The sequence below is a fragment of the Medicago sativa genome, chromosome 6 (assembly GCF_051527215.1).
Source record: "Medicago sativa cultivar Bolivia chromosome 6, Bolivia_mono, whole genome shotgun sequence".
NCBI classification, from domain to species: Eukaryota; Viridiplantae; Streptophyta; class Magnoliopsida; order Fabales; family Fabaceae; genus Medicago; species Medicago sativa.
The window spans coordinates 42,808,866-42,827,511 of record NC_140754.1 but is presented as its reverse complement, the minus strand read 5'-3'; the positions used below and the strand labels follow the sequence as shown (position 1 = coordinate 42,827,511).

Sequence of the window (18,646 nt, the reverse complement as noted above, 5' to 3'; positions counted from 1 at the left end):
TTAACAATCTAGCCTATTCTCATGGTTGATTGTTATTAGAATCCTTGAAGAACGAAACTTTATGTGTCTCAAGGTTTGCTAAACTATTCTCATGTTTCGCAACCCTTGTCTAATTTCACTTGTTCCAATATCAAAGCTCCGCGTTCGCTTTATGAATTGATATTTGAGATGATGAATTAACGATTACAAAACCCTCCGTGTTCACTTCTTAGTTCGGTAATTGTTAATTCATTATAAAAACGGTGAAATTAGATTAGAAAGTAGATTTATATAAAATTAGGGTTTATGGTTTGGTTTGATTATGATTACGTCATTAGACTTATCCAACAATCCCAAGACAAGAAGAATCTACTCACTCATGTCCATCGTAGACATGGAGAAGGAAAAGAAAAGCATAAACGTAAAATAACAAGAAAATAAAGGAAAACAAAAGAACTTTTATTAAGAAAGACAATTGTCACTTATTGAATTCCACGAACAAAAGATGAATATTTGTGGTGGCTAGCTACTCTATTTATAGTCATATTGTCGACTTAAAGCCTAAGCAACTATTCACTAGAATGTTCCACGAGAAACCACGGGCTTTTCGGTCAAAACAGGCAGCTAATTCTTGAAGCAAAAGTGGGTCTGGAGGGTGGCACGGGCAGTGCCAACACTTCTGACTTTGGGGATCATATTTTTGTCTTCAATATTCGTATTTTTCACCCAAATCAACTCCTAGTCCTCTTTCTTTTGCTCCAAGACTCAATCCATCAAATATTCGTTCCTGAAATATAATAATATGCAATTGAAGTAAAATAGCTCAAAAAGTAAATAATACTTAAATAAAATAAACTTAAATCTAAATAAAACGAAACTAAATATTATATAAAAATATCTAATTATTGACTCATCAACATGGCATCAAAAGGCATCTCACAACTGCATACACTCCTCAGCAAAATGGTGTGGCTGAAAGGAAAAACAGAACCACTATGAATATGGTCAGGAGCATGATGTCAGAGAAAAGCATTCCCAAGGAGTTTTGGCCAGAAGCTGTGAATTGGTCTGTATATGTGCAAAATAGGAGTCCAACTATTGCTGTTAAAAATGTGACACCTGAGGAAGCTTGGAGTGGCACTAAGCCTTCAGTTCATTTCTTTAGAATATTTGGTTGTATTGGTTATGTACATGTACCTGATGTTCATAGGAAGAAATTGGACAGTAAGAGTACCAAATGTGTTCTATTGGGTGTAAGTGAAGAGTCAAAAGCATATAAATTGTATGATCCCATCTCAAAGAAGGTGATAGTGAGTAGAGACGTAGTAGTTGCTGAGAATGAGAAATGGAACTGGGAGTCAAAAGAGGAGGATAAAGATCAAGTTGATTTGGAAGATAGAGAAGTTGTGAGTCAATTTCAACATGATACTCACACTATAGATCCTATTGATGCACCTATTGATGCCTTGAATGACAACACTTCAGGTGTTAATAATGAACAAAATCTAATGAAGAGGAGAGCAACTTGCCAAATACAAACAGGCTAAATGAACAAAGGGCTAGAAAACCACCAGGATGGCTAGAAGTATATGATACCTCTGCCCATGAGGATGATTTTGATGAAGAACAGTTTTGGGCAATGTTCACACAATTTCAGGATCCTATTTCTTTTGACGAAGCAAGGAAAAGCAGCAAGTGGAGAGATGCTATGAATGCATAAATAAAACCTATAGAACAAAATGAGACAGGAATTAATTGATCTTCTTAAAGGTGCCAAAAAAATAGGAGTCAAACGGGTATTCAAAACCAAGTATAATGAGAAAGGAGTAGTGGATAAGTATAAAGCTCGCCTTGTGGCCAAAGAATACTCTCAACAATACGGAGTAGACTATAGGGAAGTATTTGCTCCTGTGGCCAGGTGGGACACCATTAGAACTATTTTAGCACTTGCATCTCTTAAGAGTTGGTGTGTATATCAGCTTGATGTCAAAAGCGCATTCCTGCATGGTGAATTGAATGAAACAGTGTTTCTCTGTCAACCCTTAGGATATGAGAAAAATGGAGCTAAGCAGAAATTATATAAATTGAATAAAGTCTCGTATGGTTTAAAACAAGCACCAAGAGCTTGGTATAGTAGAAGACTCATACTTGAAAAGAGAAGGGTTTATCAAGTGCCTTCAGAGCATACACTATTTGTAAAAACTGGTAGAGGTAATATTCACCGGACACAATGAGAGGATGTTCTCAGATTTCAAAGAATCTATGAAAAAATAATTTGACATGTCCGACTTGGGAAAAATGTGTCATTTTCTAGGAGTTGAAGTTGTGCAAAATGCCGAAGGTATTTTCATTAATCAAGCAAGGTATACCAAAGATATTCTGGAGAGATTTGATATGAGAAATTGCAATGATGTGCATTGTCCTATAATTCCAGGTTGCAGGCTAACAAAAGAAGGAAGTGGTGAAAAAGTGGATATAACCAATTTTAAACAAATAGTTGGAAGCTTAATGTATCTAATTGCTACAAGACCAGACATTATGTTTGTAGTTTGTTTTATCAGTAGGTACATGGAAAAACCAACTGATATGCACTTATTAGCAGCAAAGAAAGTTCTGAGATACTTGAAAGGCACAATATGTGTTATGGTGTGCAGTATCTAAAGGGTGAACATATTGAGTTGCTAGCATACACATACAATGATTATACTGGTGACATTGATGACAGAAAAAGTACATCAGGATACGTTTTCATGCTTGGAGCTGGAGCCATTTCATGGTCATCAAAGAAACAACTAGTTGTCACATTATCTACTACAGAAGCTGAGTTTATAGCAGCTGCTTCGTGTGCTTGCCAAGCTGTGTGGTCGAGGAGAATACTGGAAAAATGGGGCACCCTCAAATTAAAAGTACTATTATTTTTTGTGATAACAACTCCATTATTAAGCTTACAAAGAATCCAGTTATGCATGGAAAAAGTAAACAAATAGATGTAAGATTTCATTTTCTGCGTGAGTTGGTCAAAGATGAAGTAATTGAGCTGCAATACTGCCACACACAAGAACAGATATCTGACATAATGACGAAATCCTTTGAAAAGGGATGCATTTAAGAAAATAAGAGATAAGATGGGTGTTTGTAAACTGTTAGACTAATTGGAAGCACAAGTCTGTATCTTTCTATTCATATGTTTGTAATTTCTTTTTTTGTGTACACTTTATATGAGTAAACTGATTAATTCGTGTAGTTCAGTTTAAGGGAGGATGTTATTGGATTGTAATTATAATATGGGCCTATGGTTAGTTTATTAAAGTTATCCCAATAGGTCATCTGTGTAACAATGTATAAAGCCTTGAATTATGCTCTTCCCCCTGCACTTTTCGCTCGCGCCTTGCAGCCATGCCAAAAATGCCTTTGGGTTAGTTAACTAACGCAAGTGTTAAACTCTGCATTACTTAACTAACGTTGTGTGAGTTAACTAGCGCAGCATTAGTTAACTCACGCTACGTGCTGTCTTAAACAAGGCAGAACACCTCATTTCCTCATTTCTCATCTAAAATCTCAAAAAATCTCAAAAACCTATCTCAAATCACCCAAAACCAAAATTCCTTCAAGTTCAAATCAAACAACACTCCAATAACAAGTAAGTTTTCATAATCAAACACCATTTACCTTTTATGTTTATATGTTAGATTTTTTCTCTTAAATTAGAAAGTTTTTAGATTTAGGCTTTGTTTAAATTTTGGTTTTTTTGGCAAGAAATCATACAATGTTTACTTGAAAATGACTTGTGTTGCTTAAATGTTTAGATGCTTGCATGTTTGTGTTGTAGTTTTGAGTTTTAGAGATTTTTTTTTAGATTTAGGGTTTGTTTAAATTTTGATTTTGCTTGCAAAAAATGACACAATGTTACATGTAAATGACTTGTGTTGCTTAATTTTGGTTAGATGTTTGCACGTTAATGTTGTAGTTATCATTTTTAGGGTTTATGTATAATTTGCAATCCAAGTGTTTGATGAAATGTTTGAATGTGTTTTTCATTGATTGTTTTTAATTTCTTTTTGTGTAGATTTGAAGCAATGGTCGGGTGGATCGACATTCATGCACAATTCAACAACGGAGAACCTCATAGGTTGAAGGTTCGGTGCCCTGATGTAACATTAAGAGGTCTCAAGGATGAACTGGATGAATTCAACCAAGGAGTCAACCGCCAAGACACAAGGAAGGTGGAACACGTTCGGTATAAACGTCCAACGCTCGAAGAGGGGAGACTATCATTAATTAGAAAACACAACGACAATATTCAACCGTCACACGACACAACGACTCATCTACTTGGCCAGACAGACCGACCTACTCTGATACCAATTGTAACACTCCGTTTTCCCAACATAAAAATTTCATAATAAAAATCAGAATAATTCAACCTAAACGGAATGTCACAATCTTTTTCTAAAAACATAAATTGAATAAATAAATATTTATCCTTCAAAATCCAATATCATATTATTTTAAACTTCGCAGCGGAATAATTTCAACAACTTAAATAAATCTTTGGCACAAGGGCCTCAACATAAAATCTCATAATATCTTGGTTCAGCAAAAATTCATGAAAAACTTTCAAAGTAATACGTAAGGAATAGAAAGACAATAACAAAATTCCCATCCCGTTACGTATCAGAGCACCTAAAACACACTTGTGAGGAGTCCACTCACGACCGCAACTAATCTTGGTTACCTGTAAGTTACCCATACGAAGAGCAACATTTCCAAGCAGAAGGGGTGAGATTTCACCAACAACAATATTAAGCAAATAATTCATCAATTACACTTAGCAACGTAAACTTCATCAACATATCATATCATAAATCATATAGAATCATATCATCATCATAAACATGTAGCATCATATCATAAATCATATAGCATCATATCATCAACATATCATAATAATAATCATGTAGCATTATAGCGTCAACATAAACATCATCAACATATCAATCATCATAAACAACTTCATAATCAATCATCATAAACAACTTCGTAATCATTCATCATAAACAACTTCATTAATCAATCATCATAAACAACTTCATAATCACTCATCATAAACAACTTCATTAATCAATCATCATAAACAACTTCATAATCATTCATCATAAACAACTTCATTAATCAATCTTAACAACGTGACGACTTTGACTCGATTATGCAACTTCAACTCGACTATGCAACTTCAACTCGACTATGCAACTCTTTTCATCTTAAATCATCTCAATAATGCAAATGCATGTGGTACCAATCCAGGGCATCAAGCCCTCAACATAAGTGAGCGTAAAAAGGCTCCAGGGCATCAACCCCCAACATAATTGAGCAAAAGCTCCAGGGCATAAAGCCCTCAACTTTGAATGAGTATGCATGGACTCAACATCTTACATCTTAAACATCTTGAACATCATGAACATCTTATATGACTCCAATAATTTGGACGACATCTTACAACTTTACAACTTAGACCGACATTTACAACTTTATGACATTCACTAGTACAAAAAAGACTTTTTAAGTAGGGTGAATTTGACATTTTAAGTGGGTTATGGATCCCACTTATAGGTGGCCGACTTAATAACTATTTTGATTTTAAGTCAGACCAATCTTCTGACTTAAAAATGTTTTATTAAGTCAGATCACCCCACTTAAAATATGTTTATTAAGTTAGTTCACCCGACTTAAAAAGGTTCAAAACGATAGAAAAAAATCAGTTTTTAAGTCTATGACGTGATCCCACTTAATAACCTGCTCAAAAAGGAAAAAAAAATCACAGTTTTTAAGTCTATGTTATGATCCCACTTAATAACCTGCTTATTTTTTATTTTTTTATTTGCCATTATCATTGTATATATGATTATAATACATAATTTAACAAATGAAGCTAAAATTTCATACAAGGCCACTAATATAAAATATCAGATCAAATTTTGTACCAAACTATAAACAAATTCAAAGTTAAAAAATCATTAATTAATACCATAAATCTAGACATAAGCTAATAATTAATTGTCATTGTTTCAAAGCATGTTCACTGCTAGACATATAAATTACATCAAAGTCTTTGCAGAATCAAACTTGCACAGCGTTCTTGAACATTCATAATTTCATCATCAGTAAATGGGTTTTTGTCTCCAAAGACCTGAAAAAGAAAAAAAAAACATTAATTATAATATCATATCAACTTAAAAAAACAAAAATGATTGAAATATTCAATTACGCACCAGATCCCATGAATCAATAATACCAGCTGATACAATGTTCAACATATGTATCATGATATAATAGCCGCACTCATAATTGAACGGTTGTCTTTGACACTACAATTGTCAAAAATAGGAAATTATATTGAGTAAATATTATATATACAAGACTTATAATACTATATGAATTTCTTCAGATATAATTTTTAACTTACTGTGGGAGTATCCCATGATGGCTTTCTCGGCTTTCTCAAACCACTCAACTTATTATACCCTGCAATAGCACTACAATAATAAAATATATTCATTAAAATTGTCTTGTAAAAAAATCAAGTTGGGAATAACCCAGAGTAAAGAGCCTTCAGTAGTACAAAATACATCATAATTAAATTTCATAAGTTAAATACTTACGAATTTACAATATTTTCGATATTTTTATCCGGCTTCCACCCCATCGAACATAGGAAAACTACATTTTGTTTTTTTGGTTCAATAATGAGCAATTGCCAATGGCGACTATATTTGGAAACAAAAAATTAAATTAGTTAAATTCAATCCTTTCCAATATATAGGTGATTTATAGCAAAAAAATTACTCTGAAGATCAAATGCACTTACTTTCTAAGGTAAGGTGCAAAATAACAAACTTTTTTACCCTCGAACAACTTTGCGGTTATATGAGACTGAGAACAATCTTGGTTATTTTCTGCGTGAATGAAAAATGGATCAACGAACCCATACACATCACTATTTTCCATTTGAGTACATAGGCGTTCCATATACCTACAATATTAAAAAGAAAATCTCATTAATGTTTGTACAAAACTGAAAGACACTAACATTCCATAAATCAGAAACACTAACGTTTTTCAGCAAAACTGGGCATCTTCTTAAATGATATAGCTACTTTAAAGCACAAACAAATGCATATAGAAGCGAGAAAGTGTACTTACACCACCCATATTCGTAGAATCATGTAGCTTAAATCTTCTGTCTTCATACACAACTCCATAATATCCCTTGTTGGGAGGTAAAAGAATTCATTACCTTCGACATCAAACTTCACAGAATCTTTTCTTGACATTATCCTTAACATCAACTTTTGAGTGCAAGAGGTTTCAGGTTCTGACCTTTTGGATAGAAGATCATCATTTGTAGCTTCTTTAACATCCTAAATAATTAAGATAAAATATTAGTCAACATATTTAAATGGTCCGAAGTGCAAACAAGTAAAGACATACACAGTGATCGAATACCTTATTAGAAACAAGACGCAAAAGTCTTTTTGGCCATTGAATGAAAGTGTCCAGGGCCTCACCAACCTTTGTCACCTCATCTGTGGGCATTGGGACTTGAGCATTTGAATCTAGAACTTTAGTCACTGCCACCCTCACCATATCATTATCTAACAACTGATTATGTATGGTTGGTCCCAACTTGTATACATCTGCATATGCCACTATGTGATGTTTATTATCAACATATAATTCACACTCTTCTGGGATATCCTCCTCATCATCCTCTGGTATAGGAGGCACTGCAGAGCAACTACCTTTTGTGCTACCTTTTGTGCTCGCAAGTATATCGGCATTAGGAGAACATGTTGGGAAATTTGGGAAATGTTGAGAGAAAGCCGGAATAGATGCTATATCCTGCATCACTTGCTCTCTAATCTCCTTAGTAAGCTCAGCTGTAAGCTCTGCTTTTATGGTCTCAATTTGTTTGCTATTGAAAACAAGTGGGGTAGAGGCATCATCATGAGAAGGTGGACCAAAATATTGTCGAATTCCCACACCTCCACCAACAGCACGAACACGTCCAGGGTGTTCCGGTCGACCAATTGCTTCTGCCAGAATATCTTTACGTCCTTGTGGAACAAAACGTCCTTCAGCTGTTTTTTCAACAAAAGAATCCTACAAACAGCAGAATGTATAATTTGAAGGCACAAAACATAACAACCATTGACATAATGCAGAATGTGAATGTACAAAACATAACAAGAGAATCATAAGTACTTTCAAATACAATAACATTTGAAGGTACAAAATATAACAAAAGTGACAAAACTGGTCTCTTATAACTATCTCGATTGATGAACTTGGCCTATTATGACCAGCTTTACTCATACCTTGGATGAGTTCAACTAGAAAGAAATTTTTAGATAGCTTCACTCCTAGTATAACAACAAGTCCATTTTTTCTGATCAGAAAGTGTCCATTTCATAAAGAAGAAAGTAAAAGAAAGAAAAGCGAGGAAACTATTATATGAAAGGGAATCTGAAAAAAAAAAAAAAAAAGGAAATGGAATGGAATAGAGGAATATTATCGCAAGAAGGGTTGTTCACACTTAACACTTATTAATGTCAAATAAGAACTTATATGCATATTCAGTTTATGTCGTCTCTAATAACTACAGTGCATATTTAGTTTTAATATTCTACATACTACCATACTAAGTTCACATACACACAACATCTGCCACAGATCTATCATTTGCATAATAGTACCACTTCACATAAATCATAAGAAATGTCTACTTAACTCCACCACATAATATAATAATTTAAGCACAAATAAATTTATACGGTTGTAAGTCAATTGAATACTTACAATTTTATCAGCAATACAACGTGTTTCTTCTGACATGTACTCTCCTGACGACTTTTGCCGTGCCCTTATCCACTTCTCATGCCTTGCTGGTGGAGATGGAGGTGCAGCCACTGAATCTCCAATTGACTCTTGTCTTTGTTTTATTTTCTCTTGCATCATCTTTTCTTCAAGCAACTCATACCCTCCACGAGACAAGTTGTGGGGGTATCTATTACGACCCTGAATCAATTTCCCCCTATTTCTTTTCTCCTGTTATAAATAACACAAAACAATTAAAGGAAATACTAAAAATAAATGTGATTTATATACTAAATCTTAAAAGTCCAACAAACCAGAAAGGAAGGATCCTCTCGCGTCTTAATAAACGCATGCCATGTTTCCTCATCAAGAAAATTATATGTTCCAACAGGAGAAGTGTCACTCAAATCCCCGTCATTTAAATATCTCCTTGTTAAGGTGTTCTTAAATGCCCTCCAACGATCACACGCATAGGATATCCATTTGTCTCTCAATTTGGAAATATCATGAGTATTAGGAATATCCCATTGTTCCTACGCATAGCAAATAAAAGAGTTATTGTATCTAAATAATATAGTTAAGTATTACAATTGACAATCATAAATAGTATTACCGTGATATCTTCCCAAATCTGATCCTTAATTTTTTCATCTACATTATCCCATTAATCCACCAAGATACTGACTTTGCTTCTAGCAATGGAACCCACATTACTCTTGAATTTTTTTCTGTTTTCCCCTATAGGCTTTTTGGTCCTTTGATCGAAATCAATCGGTATCTTTTGACCATTTAAACGTTTAACTGACAACTGGGCCATTCGTGTTGCACCTCTAACTCTCTTTTTGGTAGGTTGACTATTCTTCTCACTTTGTGTAACAGCTGATAGATCACTCAGGACTGTGTTAAATGTATTTTTGGTAGGCTGAGTATTCTTATCAATTTGTGGAGGAGCACCGATGAGTCTGGTCTCCCTCGTTTTGGTAGGCTGAGTATTCTTCTCATTTTGTGGAGATGCAGATGGAGCACCGATGAGTCTGGTCTGCCTCGTTTTGCTGGGCTGAGTATTCTCACTTAGTGGAGGAGCTGAAGTATCACCAATGAATCTATTCGCCCTCTTTTTGGCAGGTTGAGTATTCTCGCTTTGTGGAGCTTCTGATGAATTATTAATGAGTCTATTAGCCCTCTTTTTGGTAGGTTGAGTATTCTTCTTGCTTTGTCGAGGATCTGATTGATCACCCATGAGTCTGTAACATAAAAAATATAATAATGGTTACTATCAATATGAAATAATGAAATAAAACATGTTATGAATTCTTGAATAATTTAGATTGAATAACTTGAATAATTTACAGTAATGTATGGAAGCTTATATACTATCTCTTAGGAAAAACTAAATCAGCCATAATAAATAGAGAATAATCAACAAGAATCAAAGTAAAAATTATTTATAAAATATCATAAAGTTACCGTACATGGATAAAACTATTTTTCTAAGATTTTCCTGTTTGGATATTTTCATATATCCCTTCATAATGATCATCACGAGTGGCATACACATCGTCCACTATAGTTTCCTCAACAAAAGTAGGTATCCCTTGAGAGAAAGAAGGAGTCTCGGAGATATCTAGGGAATCTAGAGTTTCATCAGGTTCATGCATTTTTTTACCTTGGAGAACCACTGACCACTTTTTGTTAGATGGATCACGAACATAAAACACTTGTTTTGCTTGGGATGCCAGAATGAAGGGCTCATTTGTATAAGTTGCCTTTTCAAGATCTACCAATTTAGAACCAAATTCATCAGTTTTAACTCCACTATTTATGTCAATCCATTTACATTTAAAAACAGGCACTTTAAATTTAATGAAATCGACATCCCAAATCTCATCAATGATCCCAAAGTAAGGTATGGATGCCATAACAGGGTTTTTATCTTTTGAACTAGAGAAATGCATGGCTTCAGCTACGACCATCACGCCACTGTTTTGTACTGCACTATTGTCATCCTGAGTCTTTGTATAAAATGAAAAATTATTGATATCATAACCGGTCCAAGTTATGACATCAAAGTTAGGCTCCCTTGCTAGCCCTTTTAGTGTAACAGAAGTTGTGTTTTCACTTAAAATGGTTTCTTTAAACCACTTTAAGAAAGTCTTGTTATGCTCATTCAACAACCATTTTTCTTTCATTCTAGGATTTCTATCCTTGACAATGACTTTATGAGCAGAAAGGTAAGGTTGAACCTCGTCAGTGTTATTCAATATATACAAATGTGCTTGAAGTACTTCCTCACGCCTCATGGCTTTAAGTTTTAGACCTCGGATACCCTTACCTGCACATCTTCCATCATGATGAGACTTTGGAATTCCAATTGCTTCTGCACCTGGCATATAGTCAGAACAATACTCAATAGCTTCTTCTGCGATGTATCTTTCAATAATAGATGCTTCGGGACGACGTTGGTTCTTCACATACCCTTTTAAAATTTTCATGTATCGTTCAAATGGATACATCCACCTCAAATAAACAGGACCACATAACCTAATCTCTCTCACTAAATGAACAATTAAGTGAACCATGATGTCAAAAAAAGAAGGAGGAAAATACATCTCAAGCTGGCACAAGATAATTGCAGCCTCATTTTCCAATTCATCTAATTTTTTAGGATCTATGACCTTGCTACAAATAGCATTGAAGAATAAGCACAACCTAGTTAAGGCATCTCTAACTTTTTTAGGTAGAATGCCACGAATAGCCACTTGTAGTAATTGTTGAATCAATATGTGACAATCATGAGACTTCAATCCAACTAATTTCAAATCTTTCATGGAGACAAGACTCTTGACATTTGAAGAGTAACCTCGTGGCACTTTTATACCATGCAAACACTCACAAAAGCTTCTTCTTTCATTTTTCGACAAAGTGTAACAAGCTGGAGGCAAATATGTTTGCTTACCTTCTGGCCGTGGAGCTAATTGTTGTCTTATACCCATCTCAACCATATCTAGACGAGCATTCACACCATCTTTTGTTTTGCCTTGAATGTTGAGAAGCGTTCCAATTACACTATCACAAACATTTTTTTCGACATGCATCACGTCGATACAATGTCTAACATCTAGACTAGACCAGTAAGGAAGATCAAAGAACACAGACCTCTTCTTCCATGTTTTTTTTTCAGTAGACTTTTTTTCTTTCTTCCCAAATATTACATTGACATGTTTCACCCGTTGATAAACTTGCTTTCCGGTTAAGGCTTTCGGAGCTATTTTGTATTCGGAGTGTCCATTAAATGCTTTTCTCAACCTACGATATGGGTGATTCAGTTTGAGAAATTTTCGATGTCCAAGGTAAACTGTCTTCCTTCCATGTTTCAATTGGTGGTAGCAAGTGCGGTCTTCGCATATAGGACATGCTTTATGTCCCTTAACGCTATAACCGCACAAGTTCCCATATGCGGGAAAATCATTGATGGTGCAAAATAACATTGCACGCATCTTGAAATAATCACGAGAATAGGCATCAAACACGTCAACACCTTCCTCCCAAAGCATTTTCAAGTCTTCAATCAATGGACTGAGATAAACATCTATGTCATTTCCTGGTTGCTTTGGGCCTGAAATCATCATGGATAACATAATGTACTTGCGCTTCATGCAAATCGAAGGAGGTAGATTATAGATAACTAGGAGAACGGGCCATGAACTGTGTTTACTACTTAAGTTTCCATACGGATTCATTCCATCTGTAGCAAGTCCAAGCCTAAGGTTTCTTGCCTCTTTCCCAAATTCTGGATATAAATCATTAATTTTCTTCCATTGCAAAGAATCAGCCGGATGACGAAGATACCCATCATCTTTCCTATCATCTGTATGCCATCTAATATTTTTTGCATCATTTGCATTAGCAAACAATCGTTTAAGCCTTGGAATTATTGGAAGATACCATAACACCTTTGCAGGAGGACGCTTTGAGTTATCGTCGCAATCGAAATCATTGTCCTTCACTTTGTAGCGTGATAGCCCACACGTAGGACATTTCTTCAACGTTTCAAAATCATTCCGGTACAATATACAGTCATTTGGGCAAGCGTGTATTTTCTTATACTCCATACCCATTGGACACAATATCTTCTTCGCCTCATAGTTACGATCGGGTAATGTATTACCTTCTGGGAGCATTTCCTTCAACAACTCAAGCAATTCAGTAAAGCTTTTATCTGTCCATCCATTTCTTGCCTTCAAGTTGAACAATCTCAGCACCGCAGCCAATAGTGAGAATTTTGTGCACCCTGGATACAAAGGCTCTTCCTTGTCACTGCACAAATTATCATACACATGCGCTCGCTGAAAAGACTCTTGGCCGATATCACGGATCATGTCCTCTAGCCGATGATCATCCATAGCAACATCAACTTCCTTTCTTTTTGACACACTTGACTTGTTTATCGACTCACCATGCCATATCCATTTGGTATAATTTTGGCAAATCCCGTGACAAATAAGATGATCCCTTATTAACGTAAAATGGAATGGGCCTCCGTTGAAACATTTAACACAAGGACAATAAAACATTCCATTATTCAAAGGAAGTTTTTCAAAAGAAAATTGTATGAACTCTTCCACTCCTCTCTTATACTCTACACTAACGCGGTTAGCACTCATCCAACTGCGATCCATAATGGCTACTGAAAAGTTATACACCCACAGATGAAATTAGCGTGGTTACTTGGTCTAAATTAGTTAAAGAAGAAAATAAGGATCGAAAACCAATCCTATTTATAATGGGGAAGATAAGCACAATCCTACCATTAATAATATCTATGGGTTCTTAAGTGTATCTTATACTTTATAATATCTATAAATATATCTTATATGTCTATATATATGTATGCAGGGTGGGTCAGGAAGTGCAAGCAACATTAAATTTCAGAAAATGGAAAATGTAACTAACCCCATAATAATTGATCAGAATTCAGAACTACTGTGATCAACAGAGTCCATGCCAGAAACAGGTATTAAAATTTTTCTTTTATTTTGTTTATGAAATTAATCGATATATATTAGACATAATTTATAATAATCGAATATTATATCTTTAATTTGGACCATGTAATTGTTGTTAGTGTTGATATAAAATTTGGTTAATTTTATCTGCGGTTCATATAAGGAATGTGTTGTACCATAACATAAAAGGCACAAGTGCTTCTGATGTAGCTATGCAATTTAATTGTAGCCAGAACATTCCATGTCAGGGGATATTATTGCAAAATATGGATCTGCAACTTGAAGGTGGGTGAGAGGCTAAGGCTTCATGCAACAATGTGAAATTGTTATACAGGGGAAATGTTAGTCCTCGCTGCAATTACATGGAGGAAATGCATGAACTTGGTGGCTTTGGAAATACTCAAGTATGAATTAATGTGTTTATTTTCCTTGTATATGTTGCTTAGCCAATAAAGCTAATAGGTTTATGACGAAGAATGTTATTTCTTTAGATATATAAACATATAAGATATATTTATAAATATATAGACATATAAGATATATTTATAGATATAGTGGAAAATGTAAAGGTGTTGTCTTGGCGGTGGGTTTTGAGTAGGACTAAGACTCCGGCGTGTCTTTTTTATGAGTGGTGTTGGGACCCTATTGATTGTCTTGGTAGGAAGGGAAGGAGGTAAGCGAGGCATTGCTTGGTTCTTGCAGCTTAACAGTTCTGGTGCTGCTGCTATTTTTCCTCCTAAATAGTGGTGTGAGTCTTCTGTCATGGGGCTGCTGTTCTGCTTTCCTTACATACAGTGCTGCTGTTCTCCAGATGGTGGGTTTTGTGTGATGTGTATTGGGTTGTTAATAGATGAGGCTGGGTTTGCTTGGTGCTAGCAGTTTGGACTAGTGGCTGGTGTGGTATGGTAGGGTGTAGTTCTGGTGGAGTTCGGTAGCTGCAGCTGTTGGAATTCCTAGTTGTTTCTAGGCTTCGGTTTTTTCTCTGCAGTCACGCTGCAGGTATTTTTACTACTGCTGGGCCTGTTATGCGTTTGTGCCTACTGGGAGTTGTTTGTGGCTTCGATTTAGCTACTGCAGTCATGCAGCAGTTTTTCTGGCATGTTGGGACTGTTATGCGCCTGCTGGTTTAGGTTGTCAGGGTGTTTTTTGGCAGCTGGTTTTTTTGGGTTGACTTCGGACTTGAGGCGGTTGTATGCTTTGTTACAAATATATCCTTGATTGTATGCTTCTTTAGTCAACATAGTCCCTCACATTAAACTAATCCTTCAACGTTGACATTAACGCTTTTCATTTCAGGACTAATATAATAAGTAAGTATTTATAGGGACTAATAAGTAAGTATGTTAAGAGACTAATATAACAATATTAATGAAACATTTTAACGTAAGAGACTATTTTGACTAACTTAATTCACAATCATAAGTTATTTTGATATTTGACCACATTAAATGACTATTGTGACTAAGTACTTTCCACAAAATTCACTCTAGCTTAATGGCAATGCCTTGGTAATATTAGTCTAAGTACGGTTTGATTCCAAGCGGCTCAATTTTTGCCACTTAAATATGAATACTTCAAGTATCAACTAAGTAATAAAAGAAAATAAAAGATTCTTGTTACTCAAATTAAATAAGTAAAGAAACAAAAATGAAAAGACATACACTATCAATAAAGAAATATACTAAATAAAATGACTCAAATCACATAAAGTGAGAAAGAGTAAATTGAAAAATTGCAGTGCAGCAGAAAATAGTCAAACGTATTTTGCTATGGGAGAAAGATGGTTCAGCGGTCACTGAGCAGGTGCAGTATTAAGTATTCAGGGTGTGCAGATGCAGTTTATAATAGGATTATGGGTGTATTTTCTAAAAACTCAGGGTGTGCAGGTGCACACCCTCACTTGTACATAGCTCCACCAATGTACACACCGATAATAATTTGAAAGAATGGAAGTAATTGGATGTGCCAAGCACCAATAAGTTAGATACCGAACACGCCTCAATATAAGGTGTCGGTGCCACATAGATAAACTGTTTGTTTTAGATTGTTCCCGTTTCATAAATTGCTGAACAGAACAATCCATTTGGAAGGAATTGATTGGATTTAAAGTAATTAACACAAATCTTGATGGATAGTGAACATAATAACAATCCTTCAAATTCAAACAGAATCAACTTTATCATACAAAGTAGAATGAAATAGTATTCTTCATTCCTCTGTTCAGGGGGACTAATTCCCGTGTACTACTATCAGAGACATTAAAATTTCATCAACGATTTAATGATGATGATGATGAAGGTTCTTAATTGTTGTGTTAACTTTGACTATTCCCAATTGTTGTCCTTCATCCTTATGGAATCAGATAGTATTTTCATGCTCTCATTACTCTAAGAGTAACTCTTTTGCTGCCTTGAATTACTTCTATTCTCATGGTTGATTTTACTTTTACTGATAGTGCTAGCATCTACTTCTATATTAAAGTTCTTCAATTCCCATTGCTATTATGTAAATTGTCCTGACTAGCATTGTAGTTTTGACGAGCAATGGCGCTGACAATCTAATAACTGCGGTAGTGGCCACAGTGAAAACGCAATTTAACCACAATTGATAGTTGTGCTAAAAAAAATCATTATTCATGGTGCTAATACCCAATCTAATATTCTGTATTGTGTCCCAACAACCACTCTACCCCAACCCCCACCCTAAGCCCAGACTCACCTTCACTCTCCAAAAGCTTACCCCAAAAATTGATTCAGAATGTCTAAATTTCAACACCAACTTAAAACATTCACATGGTAGATCGAATTTAGCTGCAATGGGATTTAAGCGAAATCAAAGATGAAAGCGAAGTTAACTGCGAAATCGAAGTTACCTTTGATCGACGGTGGTGAACCCAGAGGTTGAAAACGGAGGAGATGATTGGGCAACTGCAAAAACGCGTTGAGGCTAGGAGCTGTAACAGACGGCAGCGAATAGAGAAACGCACGGCAAAGCTGGTTGAACGGTTAAGCTGATTGAACGGTCTTCGTAAGCTGATTGAACTATAGAATCGATGGTGAACTGAAGTGAACTTGCTTCAGAATCGTAGTGTTTGTAACGATTGGGGTGAACTTGCTTCAGAATCGGCGATGGCAGTGGAGATGGTGAACTGAAGTGAGATTGGGTTTCACAGGTTGAATCGATGGTGGTGAACTTGCTCCTGATTTTGTTTCACAATTGGGTTTCACGGGTTGTAACGATTGGGTTTAATTGTTTCACGATGGTTTGCTTGAGAACTTGCTTCTGATTTTGTTTGTAATGCTTGAGAACTTGCTTCTGATTTTGTTTGTAACGATGGATTTGGGTCCCCAATTTTGTTTGGTTTTGATTTAAAGCTTTGTTTGTTTCTTTTTTTTTTAACAAAATTTGTGTTTTTTTTTTGAGCAACAAAATTTGTTTTTTGTTACTTGTATTTTGTTTAATTTTATCATTTTAAGTGGGGTAAAACAACTTAATATCTATTGAATTTTTTGTAAAAAAAAAAAAAAAAAAACTATTGAATTTAAAAACTTTACCTTCGCTCAGGATTTTAAGTCAGGTGAATAGTTGTCCACTTAAAATCTATGTGTCAATAACCTCCGCCTAAGTTTTTAAGTCAGGTGGATAGCTGCCCACTTAAAATCTCTGTGTCAATAGCCTCCGCACAGGATTTTAAGTCAGGTGGATAACTGCCCACTTAAAATCCCTGTGTCAATAAGTCTTTTTTGTACTAGTGATTAATGGTCAACGACAGCAAAACAGCAACATATGCAGCATATAAACAATTCTTATATATCATATCAACATTAAAGAATGAATCACATCATCATAAGCATCGGAAACAATACATAAAGTGCATATATAACAATATCTCATTACTAATAATCTCATTTCCAAAAATTCACCTAATCCCATGGTTCTAACCTCAAAATTGATTCTAATTATCATCCTAATGATTATCTAAGGTCTGTACACAATTTCTACATCAATTCAACAAGTTTTCATCATCTAATCATCAAATCTCTCTCAAAACCCTAATTCTCAAAACCTCACAAACTTAACCTACAACATGTTAAATCTAATTATCAGAATTACAGACTTAATATTACTGAGAGTTAGTCTCACCCTTACCTTAGATTAATTGACAGCAATGTTCTACAATCTTCTCCTTCTCTAACTCTTCTCTTCTCAAGGTTTCTCCTCTTCCTCCAAAACAGTTTGCACGTAATCCTTATTTTCTAACTCCGACTCTCCTCTTTATATATAAATCCCAACCTACTTATTTTCTCTTAATTCCAATTCTGCTCCAAAGCCTTTTTATTCTAAATAATTATATTTCTCCACTAAATATATTCTTCCACTAAATAATATTAATACACCAAATAACACATAATAGCATATTTCATCAAGATATATATGTATATAATATTTTAACACCAAATAACAAATATATATCTACATCGAATAACAAATATATTTCTACACAAAATAACAAATATATTTCTACACCATATAACATATATATTTCTACACAAAATAACAAATATATTTCTACACCAGATAACATATATATTTCTACACAAAATAACAAATATATTTCTACACTATATAACATATATATTTCTACACAAAATAACAAATATATTTCTACACCAAACTTTCTAAATTCACAAAACAACCCCACAACTCAATATTTATTTTATTTTGAAATCTTATTTTATTAAATAATAAAATAAGTCACAACATCTCATAAAATTCTCTAAAATCAC

The 18,646-nt window shown here is 34.7% G+C and overlaps 2 protein-coding genes and 1 pseudogene across 4 annotated transcripts; all 3 read right to left on the bottom strand.

The window, feature by feature from the left end:
* Positions 1-5,878: 5,878 nt before the first annotated feature.
* Positions 5,879-9,084, bottom strand: LOC146915268 (uncharacterized). Of its 2 annotated transcripts, none has more exons than XR_015014534.1 (8): positions 8,836-9,078; positions 7,483-8,139; positions 7,180-7,397; positions 6,845-7,009; positions 6,639-6,743; positions 6,443-6,512; positions 6,249-6,336; positions 5,879-6,166 (listed from the first exon to the last, which is right to left on the bottom strand). XR_015014534.1 is itself a non-coding variant. In XM_085717727.1 (8 exons), exons 1-8 carry the CDS (start codon positions 8,992-8,994, stop codon positions 6,080-6,082), a joined length of 1,557 nt encoding a protein of 518 aa, XP_085573853.1. In that variant the 5' UTR covers positions 8,995-9,084; the 3' UTR covers positions 5,879-6,079. The 2 variants fall into 2 exon arrangements, 1 of the variants encoding a protein (XP_085573853.1); XM_085717727.1 differs by having other exon boundaries at positions 6,249-6,344; positions 8,836-9,084.
* Positions 9,085-9,143: 59 nt separating this feature from the next.
* On the bottom strand, positions 9,144-17,287 carry LOC146915266 (uncharacterized; annotated as a pseudogene). The gene is made up of 3 exons (XR_015016604.1): positions 16,732-17,287; positions 9,467-10,097; positions 9,144-9,386 (listed from the first exon to the last, which is right to left on the bottom strand). The product of XR_015016604.1 is annotated as an uncharacterized LOC146915266 (transcript).
* Positions 10,332-13,860, bottom strand: LOC146915267 (uncharacterized). Its single transcript, XM_085717726.1, has 2 exons — positions 11,414-13,860; positions 10,332-11,350 (listed from the first exon to the last, which is right to left on the bottom strand). The coding sequence occupies exons 1-2, from the start codon at positions 13,530-13,532 to the stop codon at positions 10,344-10,346; spliced, it is 3,126 nt and encodes a 1,041-aa protein (XP_085573852.1). The 5' UTR covers positions 13,533-13,860; the 3' UTR covers positions 10,332-10,343.
* Positions 17,288-18,646: the final 1,359 nt, after the last annotated feature.

What these genes read in the sequence shown, in the direction of transcription:
- LOC146915268 (XM_085717727.1), bottom strand. Translation starts at nt 8,994, where the DNA reads ATGATGCAAGAGAAAATAAAACAAAGACAAGAGTCAATTGGAGATTCA. An exon ending in ATCGAAAATATTGTAAATTC is followed by an intron (nt 6,513 to 6,638) that starts GTAAGTATTTAA and finishes TTATTATTGTAG; the next exon opens with TGCTATTGCAGGGTATAATA. An exon ending in CATCATGGGATACTCCCACA is followed by an intron (nt 6,345 to 6,442) that starts GTAAGTTAAAAA and finishes TGACAATTGTAG; the next exon opens with TGTCAAAGACAACCGTTCAA.
- LOC146915267 (XM_085717726.1), bottom strand. Translation starts at nt 13,532, where the DNA reads ATGGATCGCAGTTGGATGAGTGCTAACCGCGTTAGTGTAGAGTATAAG. An exon ending in CATGGTTCACTTAATTGTTC is followed by an intron (nt 11,351 to 11,413) that starts ATTTAGTGAGAG and finishes ATCCATTTGAAC; the next exon opens with GATACATGAAAATTTTAAAA.